Source organism: Triplophysa dalaica, chromosome 23, assembly GCF_015846415.1.
Source record: "Triplophysa dalaica isolate WHDGS20190420 chromosome 23, ASM1584641v1, whole genome shotgun sequence".
Lineage (NCBI taxonomy): Eukaryota > Metazoa > Chordata > Actinopteri > Cypriniformes > Nemacheilidae > Triplophysa > Triplophysa dalaica.
In genome coordinates, this window is record NC_079564.1 from 10643828 (window position 1) to 10669861 (window position 26034).

General features: G+C 36.6%; 1 protein-coding gene across 2 annotated transcripts in view; it reads left to right on the forward strand.

Moving 5' to 3' along the window:
* The window catches only part of fars2 (phenylalanyl-tRNA synthetase 2, mitochondrial), a 107077-nt gene extending 96531 nt beyond the window's left edge, over nt 1-10546 (forward strand). For both annotated transcript variants that reach the window (XM_056738986.1, XM_056738985.1), the window contains exon 7: nt 8656-10546. In XM_056738986.1, the coding sequence (XP_056594964.1) occupies nt 8656-8794 (139 nt within the window). In that variant the 3' untranslated portion in view covers nt 8795-10546. The remainder of the gene's footprint in view (nt 1-8655) is intronic.
* Nucleotides 10547-26034: the final 15488 nt, after the last annotated feature.

Sequence of the window (26034 nt, forward strand, 5' to 3'; positions counted from 1 at the left end):
AGGCGCTGCTCATTTTGCGTTTTTTATGTTGCTATGTAACCACCGAAACAGCTTTCCTGTCAGTGAAGGATTATAGCGTGAGCATTCTAGTTACTGTTAACAGTCATATTATCAGAAAGCAGAGGGCGCTTGCTTTGACCTTGCTCGGTTAACCCGCGTCAGCCAGCACAAGTTTCTTCTTCATGCATTATGTCAAGTGCTTTTCTACTAAGATTTTCTTTTTCCACTTCAGGTGCTCAGATCGCTCTGCCAAAACGTGAGGCCCAGCACGTGGCAAAAACATGCCACGTCCAGCGCGCATATGTAGCGTGCAAAACTGAAAAACAATTCAAAAGAGGCACGTCTAAAATCAAAAAACAAGTTATGTCTGAACAACCTGTAATTAAATAAACAATGAGCTGAGATACTGTATGTGCAAAGATATATGCTCCAGTAGAAAATAAAAGTCAGTGGGATTCAAAATGAAAAAAAACAAATAACCGATAATCCCGAAGAGTGAAATCGACCAATCTGAGAATTTTCTAAAGAGACCACTCACATGATGCATTGAGGAATGACCTAAATCGTCTTTTTAAATGTTTACACTTTTCACATGTTTATATCAAAACATTTTTTAGTTAACTTCAAGAGAAACTGTAGTTTTATTCTAATGTCTGTCTGAGTCAAATAACTGTATGTTTACAGAATGACTAATGTTTTATAAAGCAATTTAAAAGCAATTTACATATTTTGTTTACTTTTCTCAGATTCATCTCAGAGCTGATATGTTTGGCTCTCCAACTCCCTCTTAAAGATTATTATGAAATTCCTATAAAGAAATTAATGTGAATTGAAAATAACTCCACAAGGCACTAAAGAAGTATGCTGTATTGTGCTCTTTTGCATTCCACCGAGATGTGAAGTCCTCCTGTGCTTACGTAGCGTCCGCCCAAACATGACCTCTGAAGAACCCTTGACATAGTCCTTATCCAGCCGCGCGGCCAGTTTCTCGACACGTAGAACAAGAGGTCCTCTCGGTAACCCTCCTTTTTGTCAGGTATGATTAGAAAATAAATTAGTTGTCGGATTAATACAGACAAGAGGTTCGGCTGTGAGTCAGAACGCCCAAGTCTGGAGCTCTTAATGGAATGCAAATTGATTTCCTCCATGCTGGTGAAGAGAAAGGCCGCCATGCCTTTGATGGAAAGAAAATCGTCTTGTGTCTTTCACAGTCTGCCTTTTCGTGACAGGCTATGAAAGTCCAAACTAAATCCTCTTATCGGAAAACAAGCTATTGTATTGCATTTATTTTGGCATTACTGAGGGTGGCATCTTAGCGGTGATGTGCGTTGCCTGAAGTTGTGGCTCAGACAGGGCCGGGCCGGTGGACCCATGCCTCTTTTCTATTGTGGGAAAGTGGTTTTGTTCATACACTGGTAGTCAATAAGGGTCAATGTTTTTTGGTTACTAGCATTGTTCAAAATATCTTCTTTTGTGTTCAAAAAGCTTTGGAATAACATGAGGGTAAATTAATATTAAAATAATTTTCATTTTTGGGTGAACTATCCCTTTAAATACCATTGGTTTACATGACCTTGGTTAAAACGATGTTGATCTTTTGACCGTGAACATGTTATTTATATTCAACCGAAATTCCCAATGTCATTTTTATTTGTTTCCTGCATCTCAATTTGAGTTTTGTATTTGTGATCATGATACAGAATGCTGGCCCATTTTTGTGAATTGTGGCTTTTTTCTTCAGGAAATCACTTTGCTTGAGTGCTGGGGTTGTTAGCATGTTAGCAGCACTTCCTGGTTCACATCATTAGCAGAACATTAAGTGAATTTTCTGTCAGCCCTTCTCTCTCCTCTGGGATATTCAACCAATAGGGCAGAGTCTTGTTTTATAATCTCTCTCTCTTTCTGAAAACCAGGCGCTTGTCTTGTCTGTAGAGCTCCTCCCAGGTATGATGACTTTGAATGAAACTCTATTCCTGTATGTGTGTCCCCATTACATGTAACAAAATTCCCGTCTACCACTTGATGGTACAGCCTGTGTTTTTATTGTGGACTTGGATGATCCTAACACATAATTTTTTCACAGCGCTGATTTAATCGATATATGTAATGGGCTGGAACATTGGAAAGCTCAGGGCACACAAACCAATATTTGTAATTATTTTATCATCAGTTCCATCGTTTGAGAGGTTACTAAAAGGACATGTTAAAGTACCATGTTGAAGGTTTAAAGTGTGGCGGTTCATACCATGTTGGAGACTAAATAATTCAGGGCACGGTGTGCCTCGGAGATGAGCTTTTTATACGAACAATATACAGGTAATTTAATCAGATGTTCAGTCCAGATTTACAACAGATCCGTACATATACTTCTGAAGGGCGGTACGAGAAAAATATAAAAAGATAATAACACAGCTAAAAGAAAATAAATAGAGGATGCAAATATATGCAGATTTGGTCCTCGCACTGAATCATTATTTTTCAAACTGTTGGTCTGAGACTACAGACGCCCCTAAACCAAATCCATTAAAATAAATTAGCAGCCAGCATTGCCAAGAAACAAATATAGTTTGAACAAAAAAAATGTTTGTTACGTGTAATTAGCCAAAGACAAGCATACTTCAACATGAAACTAGACATACCACTATTTTTAATGTCGAACAATAGCTGCTCTCCTTTCAAAGCAAGAAAATAAAGCCATGTTACGGCTGTCGTGTATCTGTTTAATTCCACCATAGAGTCGCTTTCTTGGAATACTGCTTCCAATTACTGCATGGAGAGGCAAAGGCCATGCTGAAGCCCTGATGTTACAGCTCCTCACACACTGACAGACCATATACACAGTCTGAGGACATGCACAAACATGCTTTACTGTCACTATGGCCTTTACAGCTGCTGCTGCTGCTCCTGACCTACCGGAACATGAAATCCATTTTTTATAACTGTAGCGTATATATTGTTGTGACTTTATTTTCACATCTACGGTCAGTACAATAGATGTGGTAAGGCTACGTTTTTTAAACTAAAATGACACCCTGGAAACGTTGTGGTAACGTTGTTTATGTGTTTACTATAGTATTTACTATACATTTTGCATAATTACGTCTAACTAACCCTAAACAGCAACCTACTGTAGCCCTATAGTAAGAACTTGTCGTTATAGTGATAGTTCACCTAAAAATTTTAATTCTGTCCTCATTTACTCACTCTCTCACGAAAGAAGATATTTTGAAGAATGGACCCCATTCACTCGCATTGGTCTTGTGTACATGCAATAGAAGTGAACAGGGTCCAGTACTGTTCGGTTACAAACTTTCTTCAAAATATCCTCTGTTTGTTTCTTTGGAAGAAATAAAGTTATACATGTTTGAAATGACACGAGGGCTTTAATTATTATTACTGGATACTTAAATAAATAATTACACTGTAATGGTGGACTCACACAGTATGCGGCAGTCGGGTTTGTCCAGTTCACTTTCAAAGTGAAACATGCTTTTAAGTGGCAAAATGCAGGCCACTTCGTTGGCGTAGCGGAGGCGGCGTGCAAGGCGGTGCTCATGCATCCAAAACCCCGAAACTTGCACTAGCACAGCTTTTTGCGCTATGCGCAGTTGAATAAAAATATTGTATCTTTTCGTGAACGGCAGCGGCTGCTGTGCACCAATTCCACGGCTTGTGTGAATCCAGCATTACACAAGACACTTCAAATAAAGTGTAATCAATGTTTTTCTTTCAATATTGCGATATTGGTATGTTGTGAGCCAATATTGTATCTCATTCTCATACCTGGTATGTAGAACCTGCACCCCTTTTATGATCACAGTAAAATCTGAAAATGAGTTTCAAAATGATATACTAGCATGGTAAACAAAGCTGTGACATAGCTGTGAAGATATCATTGCAAAAGCTAAATCTGTTCACATACTGTATGTTTATTTGCACATTAATACTCTGGGCCGCGAATAACGGTGAGTGCCCATGTTTCATTTATTACATTACTGGAGGTTTTTTATGAATCTCAATGGCTTCATGGGCTGTTTTTGCTGGGTTTTATTAGCATCCTTAATTGCAGGTTGGAGAAAGCTGTTGACGGTCTTGTTTTGTGAAACAGCCTTATAAAAACTGTAATGTATTGTGGTAATAAACCAAAAATAGATGCTTGGTTGCCTAGTGCAGCTTACATATAAATTGTATTGAGCTGTAGTGTAAGAAATCTTACTTTTTGGTGACATAAATGTACATCCATGGAAGAATGTGTTTAACCAAAAAAAGAAATGTATACAGGTTTGGAACAACTTGAGGGTAAGTGAATGATGACAGAATTTTCATTTTTGGGTGAACTGTCCCTTTAATCAATACATTGTCAGCTATGACAAAAGAGCTATTCCATAGCCTCAACTGAGATGAACAGAGGTCTTTAAGTTGCCTGACCTGGTACAGTTATTGAGTTTATCTTAAAACAACTGAAAGGCATTTCTAAAATTAGATTTTAAATGAATAACAGAGCACAAGCTCACGATCTCTAAGGTCCAGTTTGTTCTTTGTCTCTCAGAATGAATTTCATATTTGTACGTCAGTTTTTGCTCTCTTATGTGCCGCGTTGCAGTTTATCACACATACGTTTCCATTCGAGACAAAGCCTGTATGAATAACTGCACCTGTCGACTCCCACACCAAATTTTGCCAAGCAATAAAACTGAGTCGGCTCCAATAAAATGGAATTGTTGTGTGTGTTTGGATCACTGTTCGCCTTCTGTGACCACTGAATTATTGAACACCTGTGTGTTCACTGAAAATGTCAGCTGTTCTTTCTACCGAGCCGGACAGAGAAAGAGGAAGTTGTGCATGAAACTGAAATATCAGTGGAAACACATGCTAATTTGAGATTTGTTCATCTTGGTAGATTCATTTATACTCATTTTCAGTGACTGATAATTAAAATAACAAGATTGTATTGATTGTTGAAAGATCTTGTTAGCTTTGCTAGCTATGCAGCTTAGCAACGATGCTATCTTAAATACATTATTCAGAGGTTTGAAAATCTGGTTTATGTGCTGACAAAACGCTGCATCTTTTTATGTGGAATAGTTGTGTGGTGGAAAAATCTGATTTATTTCACTGAATTGATTCAAATAGTGATTCACTGATTCAAGTCAAATAATTGTATCTTCATTTTTGCTTTTCGGTCAAATAAGTTGTCCAATAGCTATCTGTAAAAATAGACGGCTATGAATATATCTGAGAAACTTGACTGCTTTCAATGACTATAAATAATTAAGACACTTTGTACTGAAGCGGAAATAAATTCTGAAGACAGAAATAAAGAGGAAATTTGGTAAAAAGGGAAACTCTAGCGCTGGCTGAAAATCACTTTATCCAATTAGCTACTTTGGCTGTTCGGGATGCGTGAAAATGTACATGTCCCAGTGGCAGCCGGTGATAGCCTAAAATTGTCAGGATCCGTGGCGTTCGCACGGTTGATGTCTGGCTGAGAGACGGAGCCTTCGCGCCAGCCGCAATTCCACAAGTTCTCAGGAACGCTTTCCACAGCATGTGTGGGTAGAAAGCAGTCACGTTTCTCAGATATATTCATAGCCGTCTATTTTTACAGATAGCTATTTATGTCACAGTGTTTCTGTCATTTCTGGGTTTACGCTAATTGCTTTTCCCCTCTTTCTTTGTTCGTGCTAACTGTATAAAGCACCGGTGGGTATGATCTTTTCATATTTGTCTATCAGTTACGGATGAGGTTCCCCAGGGATCACACTCATCTGTTGGTTATTTTTAGCAGCTTGACTGTGAGGATGCTGGTTTTCCCTGTGGGGAGAGAAGCTTTATTGACACAGATGCAGGGAGCGCCACAGCACTTACGATTCAACTTTATATAGCCAATTATTCCAGAGATTAAAGGTTTTTCCTATGAAAACAGACAATTGTGACATACAGAACAATTGTAGATGTCTTGCCTTAAATATACCGACAAATGTTCAATACAGTTAAAGCACAATATCATATAACTCATGTGGAATGACATTTATAAGCACAGAAAATGATTTTGACTTATCCCTCATCTCTCTTTTGTGTTTTTAAAGAAACAGTTGCAGTATCACTTACATTTCAAGCAAACCGGATCAGCTTTCCTGAGGGTTTAAAAGTGAAAATGTGAAGCTTGTATGTGGTATGGTTACCAAATTTTTGGGATGGTTTGTTGTCTGCTACTGTGCATGTAGCAGGTGAAAACGTACTGCTTTACCGGTATTGTCGTCATGGAAACAAAGTTGAAATATACAGACTTTTTCACACTGGTCACGTTACAGTATACAGTATGATAGTCTTGTAGCTGTATTTAAAAGCATCATTTGTTTGAATGTTTGTTACCTGGCTCTGTTACTATTGCGACTGACTTGCTGTAACCACTAGTTTATTATACATTTTTATTTTTTATGTGTGTGTTGAATATTATGCATCAGGGATGTAGACCACTTCGGATGACATGTAACTGTTTTTACATACAAAAGTGTCTACATCTTTTGAACTGGTCTATACAGTAGCCTGTATTAAATCCAGAATGTTGAAGTTGAGGTAGTCTATTAATCTTAAAAATAGCCTTGACCGCTGTGCTCCAGTTGAATCATGTCTTATGGGGGTCCCTGCCTCGAAATTTTTTTTGGGGGGGGTGTTGACTTAATTATTGTATATATTTTATTCATATTATTTATTTAGTGGATCTTATGTGCGCGCATTTTGTTTATTTATTTATTTTTTATATCTGATGTAAACATTTAAGGGGGTCCGTAATACCTTATGATATATCACCTCTCCTCTTAAATTGAGCCCTACTTGAAAGACACTTACCCCCTCTGTAACCCTTTATATCAAACCCATTCCAACCAATACTAGTCATAAAAACACTTAAAACCATGTTTTGAGCTTGTAGTTGTGATGAAGACTTGCTGGTCCACGTGGGATCTGCTTTAACAACTGCTTGCTGTGAAACCTTTGGAGATTTCTACTGAATACTGCAGATCCAGATCCCCTGACTCCGTGTCTACACCAGACACAATGTGCGACTTTAAAACTAATCGCTGCTAAAATAGAATCCATTGTAGCTCATAGGTTGTCACCTTCATGGGTTTTGTGGACAAAAACTCTAAACAACATAGAAAATATGTATTTCCTTATGTGACATCGCATTACACTGGCATAATGTAATGCTGATCTAGTTCTTTCAACCAAACTCAGACTGGAATTAGTATTGACCTTAGTATGAGATTGTGAGGTTTTATGACATTTATTCATTTAGCAGATGCTTTTATCCAAAGCGACTTATAAGTAGGAGAGCATATAAACATTTTGTCAAAAGACTTAACAATACAGTTAGTTTATGAAGTGCATAGATTTGGCGGTTTATGGAAATGCAAGAGCCCAAAATTGTACTGCTTCCGGTGTAAACACCTTTGTAATTTTGTATCTGTCAGATTTTTCTGAAGCCCTCATTTTAGGAACTCATAATCCAATAATCCTTGGTTATATGCCAATTTTAATAGCAGATCTAATATACATACAGGGTCTACTAAGCAAAAAAAATGTTTTTACTTTTCTACTATTTACTATTCTCCATTTTGCATTATTTGTTGCAATTTTTATGTGGCTATGGATGTAGTTCTATTTTTGTTTATCGAGTTAGCAACCACCTTTTTAGGACACGTTAAAGCTTTAAAACATAACCAGTTTGGCAATTATTGGTGTGTTGTATGTCGTACAATAAAGCCAGAGAGTCTGTTTCCTGCATTTGGTCGAACAAATAGTTAGCTCACACTCACGTCATTGGTTGAACCAATGTTCATGGTCTTCTAACTGTCTTTAAAGGTCTTATACAGTATATATTTTTTTAAATGTACACTTTTCCGCTTTAAACGCATAGTGTGCTTTTCGTATACATTATGATGTCTGTGCGCTTCTCGATGGGCCTCAGCCGGGCCCGCTGCCTACAAATCCAATATCAGCAAAGTGAATCCGATCTATCCTCACAACTCCCCGCTGATTTGCACTGGAATCCCAGCAGCTGCTTTGCTGCCGTTGCCTGTCAGCCATTTTGTTTCACTTCGTTGCCCCATAAAGATTCGTTCGAGTCCAACCGCTTCCTTTCTTCCTCTGTATTTGTCAGGGCTGCGTACGTGCAGCCGTACAATGAAGAAGGAATCATGCCTGACTTTCCTGCTCTCCCTGGAGAGCTCTGTGTAAGTGAAAACTTTCTAGTTTCTTGTCTTTGTTAATCCAAAACGTTTCTCTCCTGAGACGAAGCATCCTGCGTGTGTGTGAGAGAGAGAGAGTTTCGCAAAGATCTCCCTGAACGGGTTTGTTCCACGTATTAGTTTGACCTCATATATTCTGTTATATAACTTCTTCGTCCTGAAACATCTCTGCCATACGCCAACTAAACTTGCATTTAAGGAATAGTTCACCCAACAATAAAAATTCAGTTATTGTTTGTTCGCCCTCATGTTGATATAAACCCCCATGGTTTACTTTCTTCTATGGAATAAAATATTTGAAGGTACTGGTGGTTCTCAGGTTAAGATGAATGACTCAACGGCCCGGTCACAGCATGTAAAAGACTTATCATAACTATGTTTTTCTCTTTTCATCACCTTGCAGGACGAAGAGAGCGAGCCACTGTTACCGCATCGTGTACCGTCACATGGAGAGGACCCTGACCCAGGAGGAAGTGCGGATTATTCATGCAGCCATTGAGCAGGCGGCTGAAAAAGAGCTTGGAGTGCAGGGAAGATATTGAAGTGATCTTCAAGAAGCCTCCCACTTCTCATATTAGGAATAGCGGATATAGTAACATCTCTCTTTTAACTGATAAAAGGATTTGTAAAGCAGTTACAACTGTTCTGAATCAGGGAGTCCATCTAGATTTGTCTTTAAGTCTATCCAAAGTTTTGTCTTTGTCTTTAAGTTTTCTCACTCAAATACAAAAATTACTAAAGCACTATATGTGTTTTTTTTGGATTATCTTTTTCTTTAACGATCATTTATTTTAAATGAAGCAGGATTTTGAGAGTTTTGAACTGTTTGTTCTTGATAACCCCTTTAAACCTTATAGCACTTTCTCATACATCAGAGTTTGGCACTCACTTCTTCATAGCACAGTCTGGAATTTCTTAAAGGAACAGTTCTCCCAAAAATGGAAATTCTCTTATAATTAATTAACCCTCTTGCCAGATGTATTTACTTCATTTCTTTGTCAAATTTGATAAAGATTCCCATACAGTTTTGCTAATGTATACAATGTAAAAAATACTCAATCATTTTTTTAACCCATGGTTGAGTTAAAAGGGATGCATTTAGCCATCGGGTTATAAATGATTCTTTGATGAGTTGTTTCAGCCCAAAAATGCTAAATTATTTCAACTCATTGCTGGGTCAGATGTGACCCTGGACAACAAAACCGGTCATAGGTAGCATGGGTGTATTTGTAGTTATGGCCAACAATACATTTGTAACAATCCTGTTGGTCCCCGGCCTGTTTTCCCGTGTTTTCCCCAAGAACTTAATTTTTTCCACGCTCCCTCACCTGTCCCTCGTCAATAGGCCTTTTTCACATGACGTCACGCACCTTCCGTTCTGCCGCGAAGCAGTGTAGAGTTACTTTCACTAGCGCCTCAAAATGGAGTTTACCAAGTCCCTTGCACAGTTTCCACAAATACAGCTAGATGATGTACAACATCTTGCAGACAAGATCAAAGCTAGATAAAGGATTACGAGTTGAAACGTATCTGTTTGATTATAAAGGTAAGTGTTTTGTTTTCTTTACGTGTTGGCGAAGGTGCTAGGATAAGTGCTTGAATACGTGTTCTTTTATTTTTTTTACTGTTTTTAAATTCCAGAGCAACGGTAAAACAGAAGTTTTTCTTCTTCTTGTTTGCGGCAAGATGGATGCTATGATACACTGCTTTGCGAAAAGGCGGAAGTTACATCATTGTGAAAAGGGCCTATTATCCACGCACCAGCCTAAAGATCATGTTCCATGAAAATATTTTGTAAATTTCCAAACGTAAATACATCAAAACTTTATTTTGGATGCAGCAAAATCGCGGACAAAACTTAACTAGTTTTGAGGTCCAGGGTCACAAATATGAATGTTCTCTGGGTTTATTGAACTCAGTGGTTGGATTCGTCCCTTTTGACCCAACCATGGGTTGAAAATAGTTTAGGTAACAACTTGTTGAAGGTTTAGAATAGAGCGTGTAAACTATTTTCAGATAAACTTTTTCCTTTAACTCACTGTGTCACTATAAGGGTTGTACATTTGATTTTAGCAAATGTTAAAAATGGCTTTTACAGAGTCAAATGCCTGTCAGCTGCTGGTCTCTTGTTTCTACATTTGAATAAAGAAGATGTGAGGAAGCATGTACTGAGTTGCGGAAATCACTAAGAAAATTGAACCCTTTCTCAAAGTCACCCCACTATATAATGTTAAAAGAAAAGCTTAAAGTTCTTTACAGAGAAAGTAAATAAACAATACGGTGTTGAGGTGTGATTGTGTTTGCCTTTAGTTTGAAGCCAAAATCTGCTGTGCTAGTGCAATAATCAAAGTTGACAGATATTTACTTTTTGCAGTCATGTGCATCTCTTCAAGAAGAACAAAAAAGTTGATGTTATTTGCTATTTTAAATAGATGTGCTTTGTAAGGGACAATGCACATCCTGCTAGATGTTAGTGCAAAATAAACCTTATAGTGCCTATAAACCGTATAAAGTTACTTGCTACATTTGTAAACAATTGAACAGGAAAATACTGATTTATATTTATTACCTCAATTGTAGCAAATTCAAATGTTATTCATGACAGAAGTTAAATATATATTTATTTTTCAGTGTGTATGTGACCATTATGGCACTTAAGTTTGGCTTGTACATTACCAGACATTATTCTCAAAATAGTGAGCTTTGAACTTGTACAAGCAAGAACTCTCTAAATACAACATTGTGAATATATAAGAACATTTCAAAGGTCAGTCCTGTTTATAAAATAAACAAGGATGGAAAATTACTTTTTATTTAATTTTTCTCGTGTGCCTATCAGGCCATCACTTTAGATCAATATTATTCATTCTTTTGTTTGTTAGAAGCCATACTTCTATAACGCCCTTTTGAATCCAGCAAGAACAATACCTTCCCATCACCTCCGCCCTGCTTCAAATGTATACAGAGAGACAGATTGGAAGAACTGACCCCGGCCAGTATGGCATTTGTTGGAACAGGCCAAAATGTCCTCTGCATCTTAATGAGCCCTTATGTAGCGGTCTGCTCACGTCGCTTCAGTTTTTGAAGAGTTGCTAAAGAATAGAGGGATCTTCCTTTGGGGAGCAAGCTCAATTACAATCCAAGTAATGAATTTTTGATGCCATGCAATCAGAAACTGAATGAATGGGGCAGTCATTGCGAATCATGAGACGGCCCAGTGGGACTGATCCTTGTGTATTAATGCATCTTTTTCTATTCATGCTGGGTAGGATTCGATCATTTTAATGTCTGTTTTCAAAACGAATAATGAAAAAATACAGTTTACAAACCCAAAAAACATTCTTTCAGAGTGATACGGGATGCATTGGTAGAGTTTAAATGAACAGTTTTTACAGCAACATTAAGATTTTAGGTTAAAAGGCTCCATAACAGGTCTTCATTTCTACACTGTACTCTACAAATTTTTTATGCACACTTATAAATAAAATTGCTAAGAAGGTGTTTCACAGTGACACCATAAAGGAACCAGTTTGGTTCCCCAAAGAACCTTTCAGTCAAAAAGGCTTTTTTCTTTCCTTTTTTTAATCCTTAGAACAGTTTTTCCACTCCTACAAACCTTTTATGCATCAGAAAGTTCTTATGGATGTTAAAGGTTCTTTATGAAACCAAAATCCGTTATGTTTGTAGTATACCTTATCACAAGATGACATGAGATTGAAGTTATTTTAAGTCTATCATCTGTCAGCTTTGTTGCAGTTTGGAAAATGTCAAATCGAACCTGGATGTCTTCAATATTCTCATGCTCTGAAAATAATCACCTTCTGACTTTATTTCTGATATTCTATGTTCTAGTCAGATCAATACTTAGACTGGAAGCTGGCAAACACAAGATCAAGGGGAATTCGAAAAAGAAAGAAAAAATGCAATTGAGCACCCTCTTTGTAATAAGTAATGGGTCAGAACATCACATCAACTGCACTTTGGATGAGATCTTTTTATGACATCATTTTATGTGGAGAAATATCACTCGCATTCGACTTGGATCGGAATTTGCATTTAAGATCAATACGTTTCTAAAAGTAGATCAAGACCTTGACTTGGCTCTTGACTCATCGTAGCGTTCAAATGGACATATGTGCACTATGACCTTAATTCCAAAACTGAGATGCGGAGTTCAAAGTAAACATTGTGGTCTTTGAGCAAATAAAGAGAGAAAGAAATAAACAGATTTTCAGCCTGCTATCTACAAAATGTGTATACCGGTGAAAACTACGGTTCATCTTTTAAAAACATGAAAATCTATTTTTATTTTAAAAAGTGTAGTGTTCAGTTTTCAGTGTTCAGTTCAAGTCACCATTTTTTCATGTAATATTGCAGTATTGATTATAAAATATTTATGTGGCTAACTATTTTTTTTAATTCATGTGCCTTCATAATCTTTAATCAAAAACAGGAGCTTTCTCTCCCCCTTCAAACTAATTTCTTCTCTGCGTGACGTATGTTTCGGCCTGAGGGCGGCACTATATTGACTGTTCAATGCCTGGCAGTCCAAATCAAGCCCCACCCTACACCCCAGCTGTTTCACTGAGATCTACTACACAATTTGACATAAAACATTATCGCAGCGTTTGTTGTATGCCGTCTTGTTTCTTTACCCATCTCTCCCTAAAAACCTTTGCTTGTTCCCATTATTCTGTATAATAAACACAACAATTTAAACACACGATTAGCATTTTACATAAAACAAAGAATACAGCTTTAATGCAAACAAAAACATAAAAATTTGTTATTATAAATGCTAGATTTCTTTTTATAGTTCTCAGGTAAGCAGCCCTCAGCTGGGGCTTCTGCTGGAATTCTTACAGCCAATTTTCTACAAGTGAAATGCAATTTGTTCATCCTCCCGATCTTGTGATTTTCTTAGTCTAGCCAAAAAATAATAACATGAGCATGGAGACAGTAAATGGTCAAACAACAGATTTTAATTTTGGGTTTTTGCGAAATAACTAAATCAGATTCTTAAATGGTAAAATTCTGAAACATGCCATTTGACAGCTGTGATTTTATGATGCTGTTTATCAATATTTTACACTGAGGCAACAGGACTGATTTACATTCACTCCACCGGTACGTTTGTGGATTGACTAATAATATTGATTTTGGGAAATCAAGAGTTGTTCTTGTCATCATGGTTTACTTATTCTCTATGTGTAAGTTACGTTTGGGTATTTTTGAATAAATTTCATCCCCATTAATATAACATTACAAACAGTTGTTTTCTCTACAAGAGCTTATTTAGCTTACGTCCATATTTCTGTGGACATATGTTGGTACATCCTTATATAACGTGACATTTCAACATTTATTCTTGCGTGATGTTAATTTCTTTGAATGTCTAAATGATCTGTTGTATTTAATTAACCAGATGGACTAGTCCTCTGTGTCAGCTGGCCAATGTAACCCACATTGGACACTAAGTTCCCAGCATCATCATAAATATCAATATTCATAAAACATCCATAAAATTAGCACTCAAATGCATTACCAATAATCTGAAATACATAAATCCAGTAATATGCTAAATTATTAACATGTCAACGTTATTAATATTTAATACATTTTGAGAATGGTTTATCAGCATAACAGACATTGTACAATATTATATTATTTTAAGACAAATTATCATAGACTTTGATTGGAGAACATGACCTTAAACATTAGTAACAAAGGATATAAGAAGCTATTTCTCTAAGCTTCTAAACCCATTTATTTTTAGTTTGCTGCTGACGGTATATAAAGGGTTACTAAGGGAGCTATATTGTGTCATATATCAAACTTGTGTCTCATGGAGTCCGTAAGAATGTCTGGTGCTGCTGCAAAAGGGTTAATAATGGCATTAAAGGTTTGCCCGCAGGCATTGTGGAGGCTGCATTAAGCCGAGAGGTTATTCAGATCGGATCCTGTTATGAGACGTAATGGCGTTCCCGGCCTGCTCACCAGGTGACACCCATATTAATCAAACTGTTCGACTGCCGCCCCTTCTGGAAACTTCATTGATACACTCTCACCCTAAAAGCCCCGGAGGAACCAAACACCAGAGAAACCTGCAGTCTGTACTAATGTGGTGGTCAAACAATCAAGATCAGATTTTAAACTTTTATTTCAAGATTTAATTTAATGGACGCTGGAATAGCACCTCGCCACAAATCTATGGATCTGAAATGGAAAATGTAACCCAGGCGTTGTAATATGTGATGCCAAATAACAGCAAGGATTTCATGTTTGTTGGAGGCGAAACGAAACATCTGCTTCCAAATTGGATAGATAACCAAACTACTAAAGTACAGAGTCTTATGGCTTTCTTGAACATGATTATATTACGCTAAAATATTGCATTTAATAACATTTAATTACGTTTAAAATATTGTTATCCATCATACAAAATATTTTAAATCAATATAAAATCTTTAACTAAACTATTAAAATTTAAATATTCACTTTATATGTTATTTTTATATTTACTATATTTTACTTTTATATAATATATTATTTTCAACCAAATATTTAACTTTAAAGATAAAAATCCTAATACACATTTTTATATAATTATATTATTAATATAAGTCATATGAAATATAATACGTTTTAATTATGTCATTATTATTTATAAATAAAAAAATATATATTTATTCAAATATTTACATATACAAAATATACTTTTACACTTATTGGAAAATAATGTTTTTGTTTTGAAAATTTGTATGACCAACCAAAAGTTTAACTTAAAAAATAAAATGCATATGTATTTTAATAATTAATGTTTATCTAAGTTATAAATATCGCTATCCCTCATACAAAATATTTCAAATTAATATCTTTATCTAAAATATTAAATATTTTTACATATACATTTTATTGATATTTTTCACTAACTGAAAAGGAAATGTCACACATTGTTTCTTTCAACTAAATATTTTACTTCTTTATTTGTTCTTTATTCTTATATAGAAGATAATTTATAATAGTTTACTGTTGTCATCCAGGGGTCCAGTGATGCCCACTTGAAAACCAGGATTCGATGCTAATTTAACATCTAACTCGGTGCTTTACATGACAAATTTCATCTCGTACTTCCCTTGAGTTATTCGCTCTTCTGTGCAACAATGGAAGCCGCTTCTCTTGTCAGAGCGTGTGAAGGAGAGCCCATTCTGTCTATGAATCTATACGTAATAGCACTTCAGGTGTGTGAGGTGGGCCTTTGTGAATTGTAGCCCCGATCTTCCACATAGTAAAGGGTTGGCACGTCACGCTGTGTGTATGTCACAAAGTTATTTCTCAGCGTTCTCTGAGTGCTCTCTTGTTATATTTCATTCTCTGGTACTCGTGTTCTATTTATTTTGTGCTTGTGTCATCTGAAAAACAAGAGCTGAAGTAGAGAAATGGAGAAGGGTCCAGAAAATTAAAGTCTCTCTTTGAGACAGAAGATTTATTGAACTGGTTTCTCAGAGACTTGAAGCATTTAGCAGCCTGTAGGACTTTTAGGACAACAGAAACATCCTACACCTGATATGCCGCTAAAAGGAGGCTGAGAGCTTCTGACGAGAGGTAAAAGCAGCAAATCTGAAGTGTAATGAAATTATCAACAATTTAGCAAACACTTCCCACAAAGCTGTCGGGTGTTAGATTTAAACTATTCTCGTTTCCAGTATCTATGTGACCTGCAGTGGCCCCAAAACATATGTGACCTAGTCTGTAAATTCTAGTCTCAAAATCGAATTATGAGATAACAAGCATGTTCATCCAAAAACATCATTTATTCACCCTCTTGTCACTTCAAACCTAAATTACTTTATTTTTTAGACTAACATATAATGCATAACTAAAAAACATAATTTTGAAGAGTTCAGATCAGTTTTGTCACATCACGAACAAGCATGTGCAATTGTAAAAAATGTCAAGTTAACAAATCAATAAAAGCAAATATTTATTGGATATCAGCAACAGTTCAAAAAACATCTGATGATCAGGAGTGATATATCCTGTCGATCAAAAGAGGACTGGAAATGCAATAAAGTTGAGCTCATGTGGAGAGAAAATGTTAAGAAACATTATCAGTTTGATTTTAAAATATTAATAGTCATTGTAAATAGTAAAAACTTTCAGAAAGTTAAGAAAAATTATATACATCTAATTTATGAATTTTAATTAAGTTAACGCAAGTTAAAAGAATCACCAACCTATCTGTATCTTCTGATATCACTCTGTATAATCGGATATCGGTATAGGTGGAGAAATGAAATCTATAGTATCGGTCCATCTCTAGTTTTTTTTCAGTGTTGTTAAGAATGTTGAGCTACAACAACTTCAATGTCATGTGTTTGATTCCCATAGAACACTCACACACTTGAAAACAAAAAAATAAGTTGTGGACAAGAATTCAATTTTATAGATAAAAGTATCTGCCAAATGTATGCCGTTATTGCAATATTGCTAGTTTCTGTAAAATGATCTTATTTTAGAAGCAGAATTAAATATTACTTATCTTAAACCCTGTCTGAAAATTTTCATATTTGAAATGGTCTGGAACAGATAGTACCTATAAGCTTTTGGTGTCAAGTACAATATTATGCAGACTATCCTTGTAGCTTGCGCATGCTGCATCAGTCATGCAGTTGTATCCGGATTTTAGTCGGGCATCTCTAAACCAAGCTAGCGTTTGGAGTGTGGAGAGGCCTGTGAATATGGATGAAAAAGAAAATGAAATGTGTTTCAAACCTCCGAGGGTTAGAGTCAAAGAATCAGGTCCTTGTCATTGTAAGCAAATTCTGCCATACGAGTCCACAGTTGCTTGGTCGCACAAGTGAGAGCTGTGGATGACATCTGCTTATGTCGTGTCTAATAATACACTGTGATAACAGAATGCAACGCCAACTTGCGTTTCAGAGGAAGAACTTTTAGAAAGGAAAAAGAGACAAATGTGGTGTTCAATAGGTAACAAATAATAGAAATAAAAATAAAACTTTAAAAGTGGGCACACTTTATTTGAGATTTAAATGAAGAAGGAAGATGATTTAGCTTAGGGCAATAGTTTTTGGATCATTGTACATGATTCAGAAGACAGGGGTAGTATTCAAATCGTTGAACATGATTCAAGTGAGATGATTATTTGAATCACTGAACATGATTCGAATGAGTTGAGTAGATATTGAATCATTAAGCATGATTTAGGTGATGGAAGTGGTATTTGGATCATTGAACATGATTCAGGTGAGTGGAGTATTTGAATCATTGAAGTGGGTGAAGAAAGTTGATATTAAATCACTGAACATGATTCAGGTGATTGAATTGGTATTTGGATCATTGAACATGTTTCAGGTGAAGGGACTATTTGAATCACTGAAATGGGTGAAGAAAGTAGATATTGAATCATTAAACATGATTCAGCTGATGGAAGTGGTATTTGGATCATTGAACATGATTCAGGTGAGTGGAGTATTTGAATCATTGAAGTGGGTGAAGAAAGTAGATATTGAATCATTACACATGATTCAGGTGATTGAAGTGGTATTTGGATCATTGAACATGATTCAGGTGATTGAAGTGGTATTTGGATCATTGAACATGATTCAGATGAGGGAAGTTTTTGAATCATTGAAGTGGGTGAAGAAAGTAGATATTGAATCATTGAACATGATTCGGGTGAGGGGGAGTAGATGTTGAATCATTGAACATGATTCAGGTTAGATGAGTATTATTTGAATGATTGTATATTATTCTGGTGAGGAGAGAAGATGCTGAATATGATTCAGGGGAGTAGATATTGAATCATTGTTAATGAATTAGCTGAGGACAGTAATATTTGAATCATTGTACATGATTCACATTAGAGAGGTAGAATTCGACTCAATGAACACGATTCATTTGAGTGGTGTAGAAATTGAATGATCGAGTTGAGGAGATCAGAAAGTGAATCACTGAACATGATTCATGTCGTGGTAGTAGTTTCAACACATTGTACATGATTCAGGTGAGGAGAAGAAATTGAATCCTTTAAAACGGTTTGGAAAAAGACAGGACAAATTGGAGAAATTATGTTATGATTTAATATCGTCAAATGAGAGTACAAATTGAATCATTCTATATGATTCAGGTGATGGAGGTGGTATTGGATTCAATGAACATGATTCAGGGGGGTGGAATAGTATTTGAGTCATTAAACATAAGGTAAGGGGGTATGATTCAAATCAGGGAGTCATTTACAAGTTGTTATATATTAGTTCCAGGTTTTTGAACCATTGAACATGATTCAGATATGAGCAGTAAAGACGGTTTTACATCAGTTTAGTTGTCCTAAACCATTCCACACACTTCAGACAAATGAGTCAATATTAGCAGTATATAACATGATGAAGAGAGATGGGGGCGGTGTATTGAATCACTGAACAAACGTCATTTTGTGGAATCAAGTAGTCTAAAGAAAGATTGAATCAAGTGACAAGTAACATTCAAATCACTGAGGGTAATTTGGATAGTTGGTGGTATCACTGATCTTGAAATCTTCAAATGCAAGAAGCAGCATTTGAATCCTCAAACACATTTCAAACTGCGTGTGCTGTGTTTGAATCGTTGTACAATGATTCAAACAGAAGATTCAAGTTGTTGAAATCCAAATCGAGCTGCTCTCCGGGGAGGATGAGGCAGCGTGCTCTTCTGTAGTGAAAGCATAAAAAGTGCTGAAGATTGGATCATGCAAGGACAAGATGCGATCTCAGCCAGCATGCATGGAACTCAACCAGATTTGAGCAACCGAGGTGGTACAATGTGGTTGCCATGGAAATTCAGCTCAAGTCCAATCTGGCTAGAAAGAAGCCCAGCTCGCATTTAAAAGGCGAACAGATGTTACACGCCTCCTAGTGTGTGAAATTTAACCCCAAATATAGTTTGAGGTTTTTTGCATGTAACATACCTCACCATTGCTCGGACTCAGCATATAACCTGTGAAATTGCAGTTTTTGCTGTTTTATATACGTATCTCATGTTCGCTTGTCAATGGATTTTTTACTTGTCTTAATGCAAATAGTATTCCTTCACAGCAGTTGGTGTTAAACCCGTCCTTAATATCACCTTGAACAAACATAGTGAAGGTAAAGTTATATTGTTTTCTGAATCAACGCTACAACAGCACCTTGAGGCAAGTGAACCAAAGGCATAGCGCTCGTTCCCAAGGGTTCTTAGACATGCAAAAACATTCAGATATTTACCAGACTGGCAGAGAATAGGAGCTTCTAGATCATAGCATGAATAATGCATATTGTTTTTATTGGTTCAGTCATTTTTCTCTTGAATTGGGCTAATGTCAAAACCTTGCTCAGTTCAACAGTGTTTTTAGTTTTGCGTGGCAGCACTTCACTGTATGCTTGGCGTATCCCTCCTGAGACAACTTAACAGTTATCTAATGAAATCGTTCGTAAATGCTCGACTTATTGATCTTGTTGTTTTGGTCTAGCAGCAGGTAATATAACTGGAATACGTCGAGAATACACAAAACACTTCTTGGAAATTTCAAGGGATCCGCTTACAAACAATGTTTGATGATTCATATTTTTGTGAGAATGAAGCAGAGAGCTTGTTTTTAGATAAGCATTAAACGTCTATATTCAGTGCTTCTGTGTGTCTCTGTTTTGGGTTTGAGATATTTAGGACAGGTATTTTTAGAAGGTGGTGCAGCGCTCTACAGTCTCCTTATTGGGAAAGTCTCGCTGCAGCGCTCACATCTGATAGAAACTGATGAAGACATTTTTCTCTGTACGACCACAGAATTTTTGATCAGAAACAAGCAATGTGAGGAAATCTAGTTATTGCTATGAAATGGTGTAGAAAGAGGAGGGAGGAGAGAGAGAGAGAGAGAGATGTGTGAGTGAAAAGCTGTGAAAGAGATGATGTAAGAGTATGGTTCAGCTGAAAAATGCTTCAGCATTTTTACACTTTTATCCATCTATCTATCTATCTATCTATCTATCATCTATCTATCCGTCTGTCTCTCTGTCCGTCCATCCATCCTTCCCTTCTTTCTATCTGTCTGTCTGTCTGTCTATCTATCTATCTTTCTGTCTATCTGTCTGTCTGTCTGTCTGTCTGTCTGTCCGTCCGTCCATCCATCCATCCATCTATCTCTCCATCTATATCTATCCATCCATCTGTTTTTGTTTGTTTGTTTCTTTATTGTGTTTGAAATAGGAGTCAGGAATAACTTGTGATTTAGAGAGAGAGAACGGGAGTGAATGGGGGGGGTAGGGATTTTGGTGGTTAAGGTAATACAATGGGTGCTGGTTTGGTCTCAGGTGGGACTGATATGTAAACTGAATTACTGAGCGGGGCCCCGTACCGCCGTGCCCTCTAGCCAGGCAATTCAGCACAGGTTACTCTGGGTAGACTGTCTGTATAATTACTGTACTATAAGCCGCTTTGGATCATAAGCATTTGGTCAATTTTATTATAACAAAAAGGCTAGATTATAAAAGTACACAGAAACAAAATGCCTCGCCAAGAACCATTCAATGTCTCACTAGCAATTCATGAAATAACTGAGAGGAACTGTTAAAAAGTGATAGTTAGATGCTTCGTGTCAGGAAGACCACAAAGAGTTGTTGAAAGAGAGATGGAGAGTGTACAGCGACATCCATCTATCTGCAGTCCACCTCCTCAACTCATGAGCACAACACAGGACTAATTCTCTTTCTGTCAAAAAGAGCACTTTCTCTGAGAAATTTTCCTCACACACCCATTTAAAGGGCCTCGGAGTTGACCTGGCATCACCTGTAGCGGTGGACGCCTCCTGTATCTCAGTGTCTGTCTGACTGTGATCTCTCCAGCAGCACAGGTGATCCGTGGCAGGATAGAAATCAATTTTAATGTCACTAGGCGGCATCCGACGGGTGCAAATCTGAGACGGAGACAATTAGTTTTACTTCCTCTCTTTCTCCTGTCTTTCTTTTGTTCTCTATTTCTCTCTCTGTCTATGTCTCTCTCTCTCTCTCTCTCTCTCTCTCTCTCTCTCTCTCTCTCTCTCTCTCTCTCTCTCTCTCTCTCTCTCTCTCTCTCTGGAAACTAATTCAATTCCTTCTTCCTTTCGGTTTTAACCGCTTTCACTCTCTCTGAGATTCTGTCTGTCAGGTGTCTTATATCTCTCACCTCTACCCTTCCTCATCTCTTGTCTTTCTTCAATATGTCCACTTCAACCCTATATTGTTCTTTAAGTAATGGCGTTTTTTTCCTAGTTTTGTCTCATGGATGTGAATTGTGTGGGCATTGTTGTCAGCTCAGAGTTTTGTTAAGCTTTTCTTTACTGTGTGAAACCAGGCAAAAATTATGTGATATATTGGCTGCTCATGAAAGATACCGAATAATGCTCGGTTGATCCTACAACAGTAGACAGGCTATTGCCCAGAGGCCCAGAACTCCGGAATAACAATGCCTTTATTTAACCACTGAAGACAGGTGAGCCAGTCAATGTGGGTTTCAGGAGTCACAAAGTCCAGTATAAAGAGAGATAATACCATATTTTTTATTTTTAATGATCGAAATGATGCAAAGTATCTCATGGTGGAAACTTCCTCATCTATATGCTTTTGGTAGATGTTTTTTATCCAAAGACGAGTGGTTTTTATTTGTAGTTCATAAGAGCTTTACACTTTTGTAAGTTGTACGTATGTTCTCTGGTAGTCAAACCCACAAGCTTTGTGCTATCAGTTCAGACAAGATTCATTTAACCTGTGATGGTGTGCTGGCTTGTGAAAAAGGAGAATCTATCATACTGTAGATAATTCAAAGTAGTGTTCTGTTAGAAAAACATTATCTGCCAAGAAAATTGTAAATGTAAACTGTGCTGCTGGCAGACTAATCCACCTATGTGTAATGTATTATTGATACTCTATCTGTTTTACGATTTTCAATATTGTCTAAAGTAAATGTGTAATTTTTTCAGATTTTTTCAGTTATTTTTTTCAGATTTTCCACTTATTGGCCTAATGTAATAAACACTTTACTATTTTTTCAGATTTTCATGTAGTTTTGAAAGCTGAAATTACAGAGAAATACCAGAAAACATACACTGTAAAAGCAGGTTTGCCAGTAACGAACTGTAGATTTAATTACTTTCCTTGTTTGCAATTTGAGTTAAACTTTACTTTTTCCAAAATGAAAACACTTTGATTTTTGAGATTCAAAATTAGCAAGAATAGACTGGCATAAACCCAGCAACACTGCAAAAAATGACATTCTTCCTAAGCATTTTTATCTTGTGTTCTAGTTAAAATATTTAAAACTTCTTAGATTACGATACATTTACATAACAGGAAAGGTATTTAAGATATTTAGTCTTGTTTAATGAAAGAAAGTCTAAGAAGTAGGTAAGTATATGTTTAAAACAAAATGTAGATTTAATTTACAGTAAATTACTGGGAAACCTGCTGTAAATCTACACCAAAATTTTACAGTGTATAATTTTACAGGGAAAAACTAAAATTTCTGGTCCCCTTGCTGTAGGACAATTTTATTTCTTTACAGTATTTTTTTACAGTTTATTTTTGAAAATACAGTAAAAAACATAATATTGCAGCATAAGACACAAATTTACAACAAAAATGTTATTATACGATTTTTTTACAGTTTATACAAATGAGAAAGATCCTGTTCATTCAGATTCAACCAACAGTCTGCTGATGCTCATTATGACTTTTATTTCATTGATCAATATATTTCAGTGCATTTTTTCTCTAGTTTATTCAAGCTCTCTGCCAATACAGCATAGGTCACCATAACCTCTAATGTCATATTCTTTGTAGTCGCTGCAGGACAATCTTTTATAGAACATTGTCAAGTGTTAAAGATCTGTGCTTTCATTTAACAAGGAATTGAAAGTCTTGAGGAAATGCCATTTTCTAAATGAATCTTTCTTTGCCTGAGGTTTTATACCTTTTATGGCTTAATGTCTATGAGAAGGAAGATGAGAGGATAAAATGATTGAGGTGAAGTCCAGTCTGGGCCAATTTTGTTCTGCGGTGGCTGCTGACGGTTTAAAAATTCTGCCAATAACATCGGCACAATTCATGTCAGAGTTTGAATGCAACCGTGAAATATCAGTTTACATGTTTTCTTGAAGGGGAACTACATTAGATTTCATCAAAAGAAGCAGGAGTTTAAATTTGCATCACAGTAGAACATTCTTGTTAAAAAGACTGAAGCTGTAAAGCAGTATAATTTTGTTTAATCAGACCTTCGTGAGCATTCTTTACCACCATCCTGAAGAGAGAACAATGTCCTCAAGTAGTCCCTACAGCTGATCTGGTCTCTAATTCCATTTTCACCCCTACATGATCCAATTTTTTCCCATTACGGTTGAAATCCATGTGGTGCATTATACAAGCTCATCATATGAGTCTGAGTGTCAACCAATTCATCTTCGCCAAACCATGTCAAATTGACACATGCGTTAAGATGGCAATAAATGAACGCGCTTCATCCGAGCTGAATCACTCCGGCATAACAGCCGCTCAAAAACTGACTCATATAAGAAAACAAATAAATGATTATACCTTAGGTTCACTCTTTTTTCTTAGGTTCAATCTAATCTCAGTTTCATTACATGAACTATTGGCTGACATTAATAGGTATTGCTAAAATACCCAGCTTATGTAATAACATTAGAATGATGTTTCCCCGTTGTGGCGATATGGTCGGCTCGGACATATGCTGCATGCAACTAACTCGCTTTACACTTATAATTATGAATCTTTGCTAGACTGCTCTCTATAAGATGCTGCGAGGAGGTGTGCATGCTATTAAAAGGCATTCCATGAACAGTAATTAGATCCATTTGTTCATTTATTTGCTGGAGATTAAATTTAAAGTTATTAGTAACCTCTCCATGACTTCAGCATCTGAGGTCATGCATTCTCTCTCTATCTCTCATGTGGAGTCATGTCATGACAAATGAAACATGATCGCTGATTTAAGACTTTTGTTGAAGATTCATGCTATAAGCATATAAGCAACATAGAAATGTATTAAACCATAATTTACCCAGTGTGAGCTGATCAAATGTGGTTTAAAGCCAAGAATAAAGATGAATAGATTTATAGATAGACAGACAGACAGATAGACGGATAGACGGATGGACGGATGAACGGATGGATAGATGGATAGATGGATAGATAGATAGATAGATAGATAGATAGATAGATAGATAGATAGATAGATAGATAGATAGATAGATAGATAGATAGATAGATAGATAGATAGATAGATAGATAGATAGATAGATAGATAGATAGATAGATAGATAGATAGATAGATAGATAGATTGATTGTCTCTGCTCAGTGGATTAGTCCCTGCCAGCTGACTCCGTTAATGAGGGAAAAACCCAACCTCCCATGATGCCCTGCGTGAATGTAATGCCCTGCCTTTGTGTTCACAGCACTGTGAGAAAAGGCACAGCTAAGCAAGCAATGCCACGTCTGCCTGGCACTGGCAAGGGCACATTGATCAAGTCTGCCAGCCCTTAGAAATGGCCATGCATAGTCTGTTGCGAAACAGCGTCAGGGGAGCCAGCCATCTCGGTGTGTGTGTGTGTGTTTGTGCGTGCGGGCAACGCGTGTCTGTGTGTGTGTGTGTGTGTTTGCTCTGATTTCATGGTTAAAGATTAAATGTCACAATAGGTATTGCCACTTTTCACGTTAAGGAACGTCTTCAATGTTGCGAAATTGTACGACGTAAAAGGAGAAACTAAAAATCTGTAACTCTATGCACTACAAAGAGATCTGGGCAGGATAACATATGCAGTGCCAGCAACAGAATAGCATGCATTTTAATGAGATTACAAATGTAGTCGTCATCCGCTTCCAGCGACAGAAGGAATTGAATCCAATCTCATTTTCGAAACCAAAAAACGAGACATGAGCTTCAAGGACCTCGCTTCCATTCACACTGCCTCACACCTCCAGTGAGAAAACTAGTGCTCATTTTGCGACTGCGTAATAAAGCCCGTGTACAATGTATCTAGCTTTTATAAATACATATATTTTATAGAATATTTTTAGATTCGATTTACAACGAAAACTTGGTGGCTAGTAAATAATTAATTACATTTTATTTTATTTTATGTCAAAATATGAGATGTAATACATTTCCTGAATAAAAATTGTTCACATAACTTTTTTGGAATTCATAAAAATTACCTTCATCTTAATATTCACAGGTATCCATCAAAAAACGCCGTACTTTAAATTGCCAGGGATCAATTTTTTGTTGCATAACATTTTTTAAATCTATAGAAATATGCAGTATCATTTCCTTATATTTAATTTTTCAATGTTGTCGCCGTCAATAGGGTTCTCGTTCAGACAAGCGCCGTACAGTACGCGTTTAGAAATGCGCTGAGTGCGGGACAATCAATATGAAACGACTCTCTCTGCCACCTTATTAATAATAAAACAATACGTCTTCACTCGACAGAGCCTCGCCCGCGTACATGCGCGCCTGCGCGCTCGTTCATGTACGTTTGGGGAGCTGGAAGAGAGAAAAAATGCTGTACTGAACATGAATGCCGTGGCTCTCGTTCGTCTACACAGGGACAGATTTTATTTTATTTTAATGATAGACATTTGTTAACTATCGCTTCCTTTGCAAATGAAAACAAAATTAGATGAACGATTCATGCATAGTTTAGATAAAGACATTGGCATCACCACCACAGAGGCTGAATCAATGAAAACAACACAAATC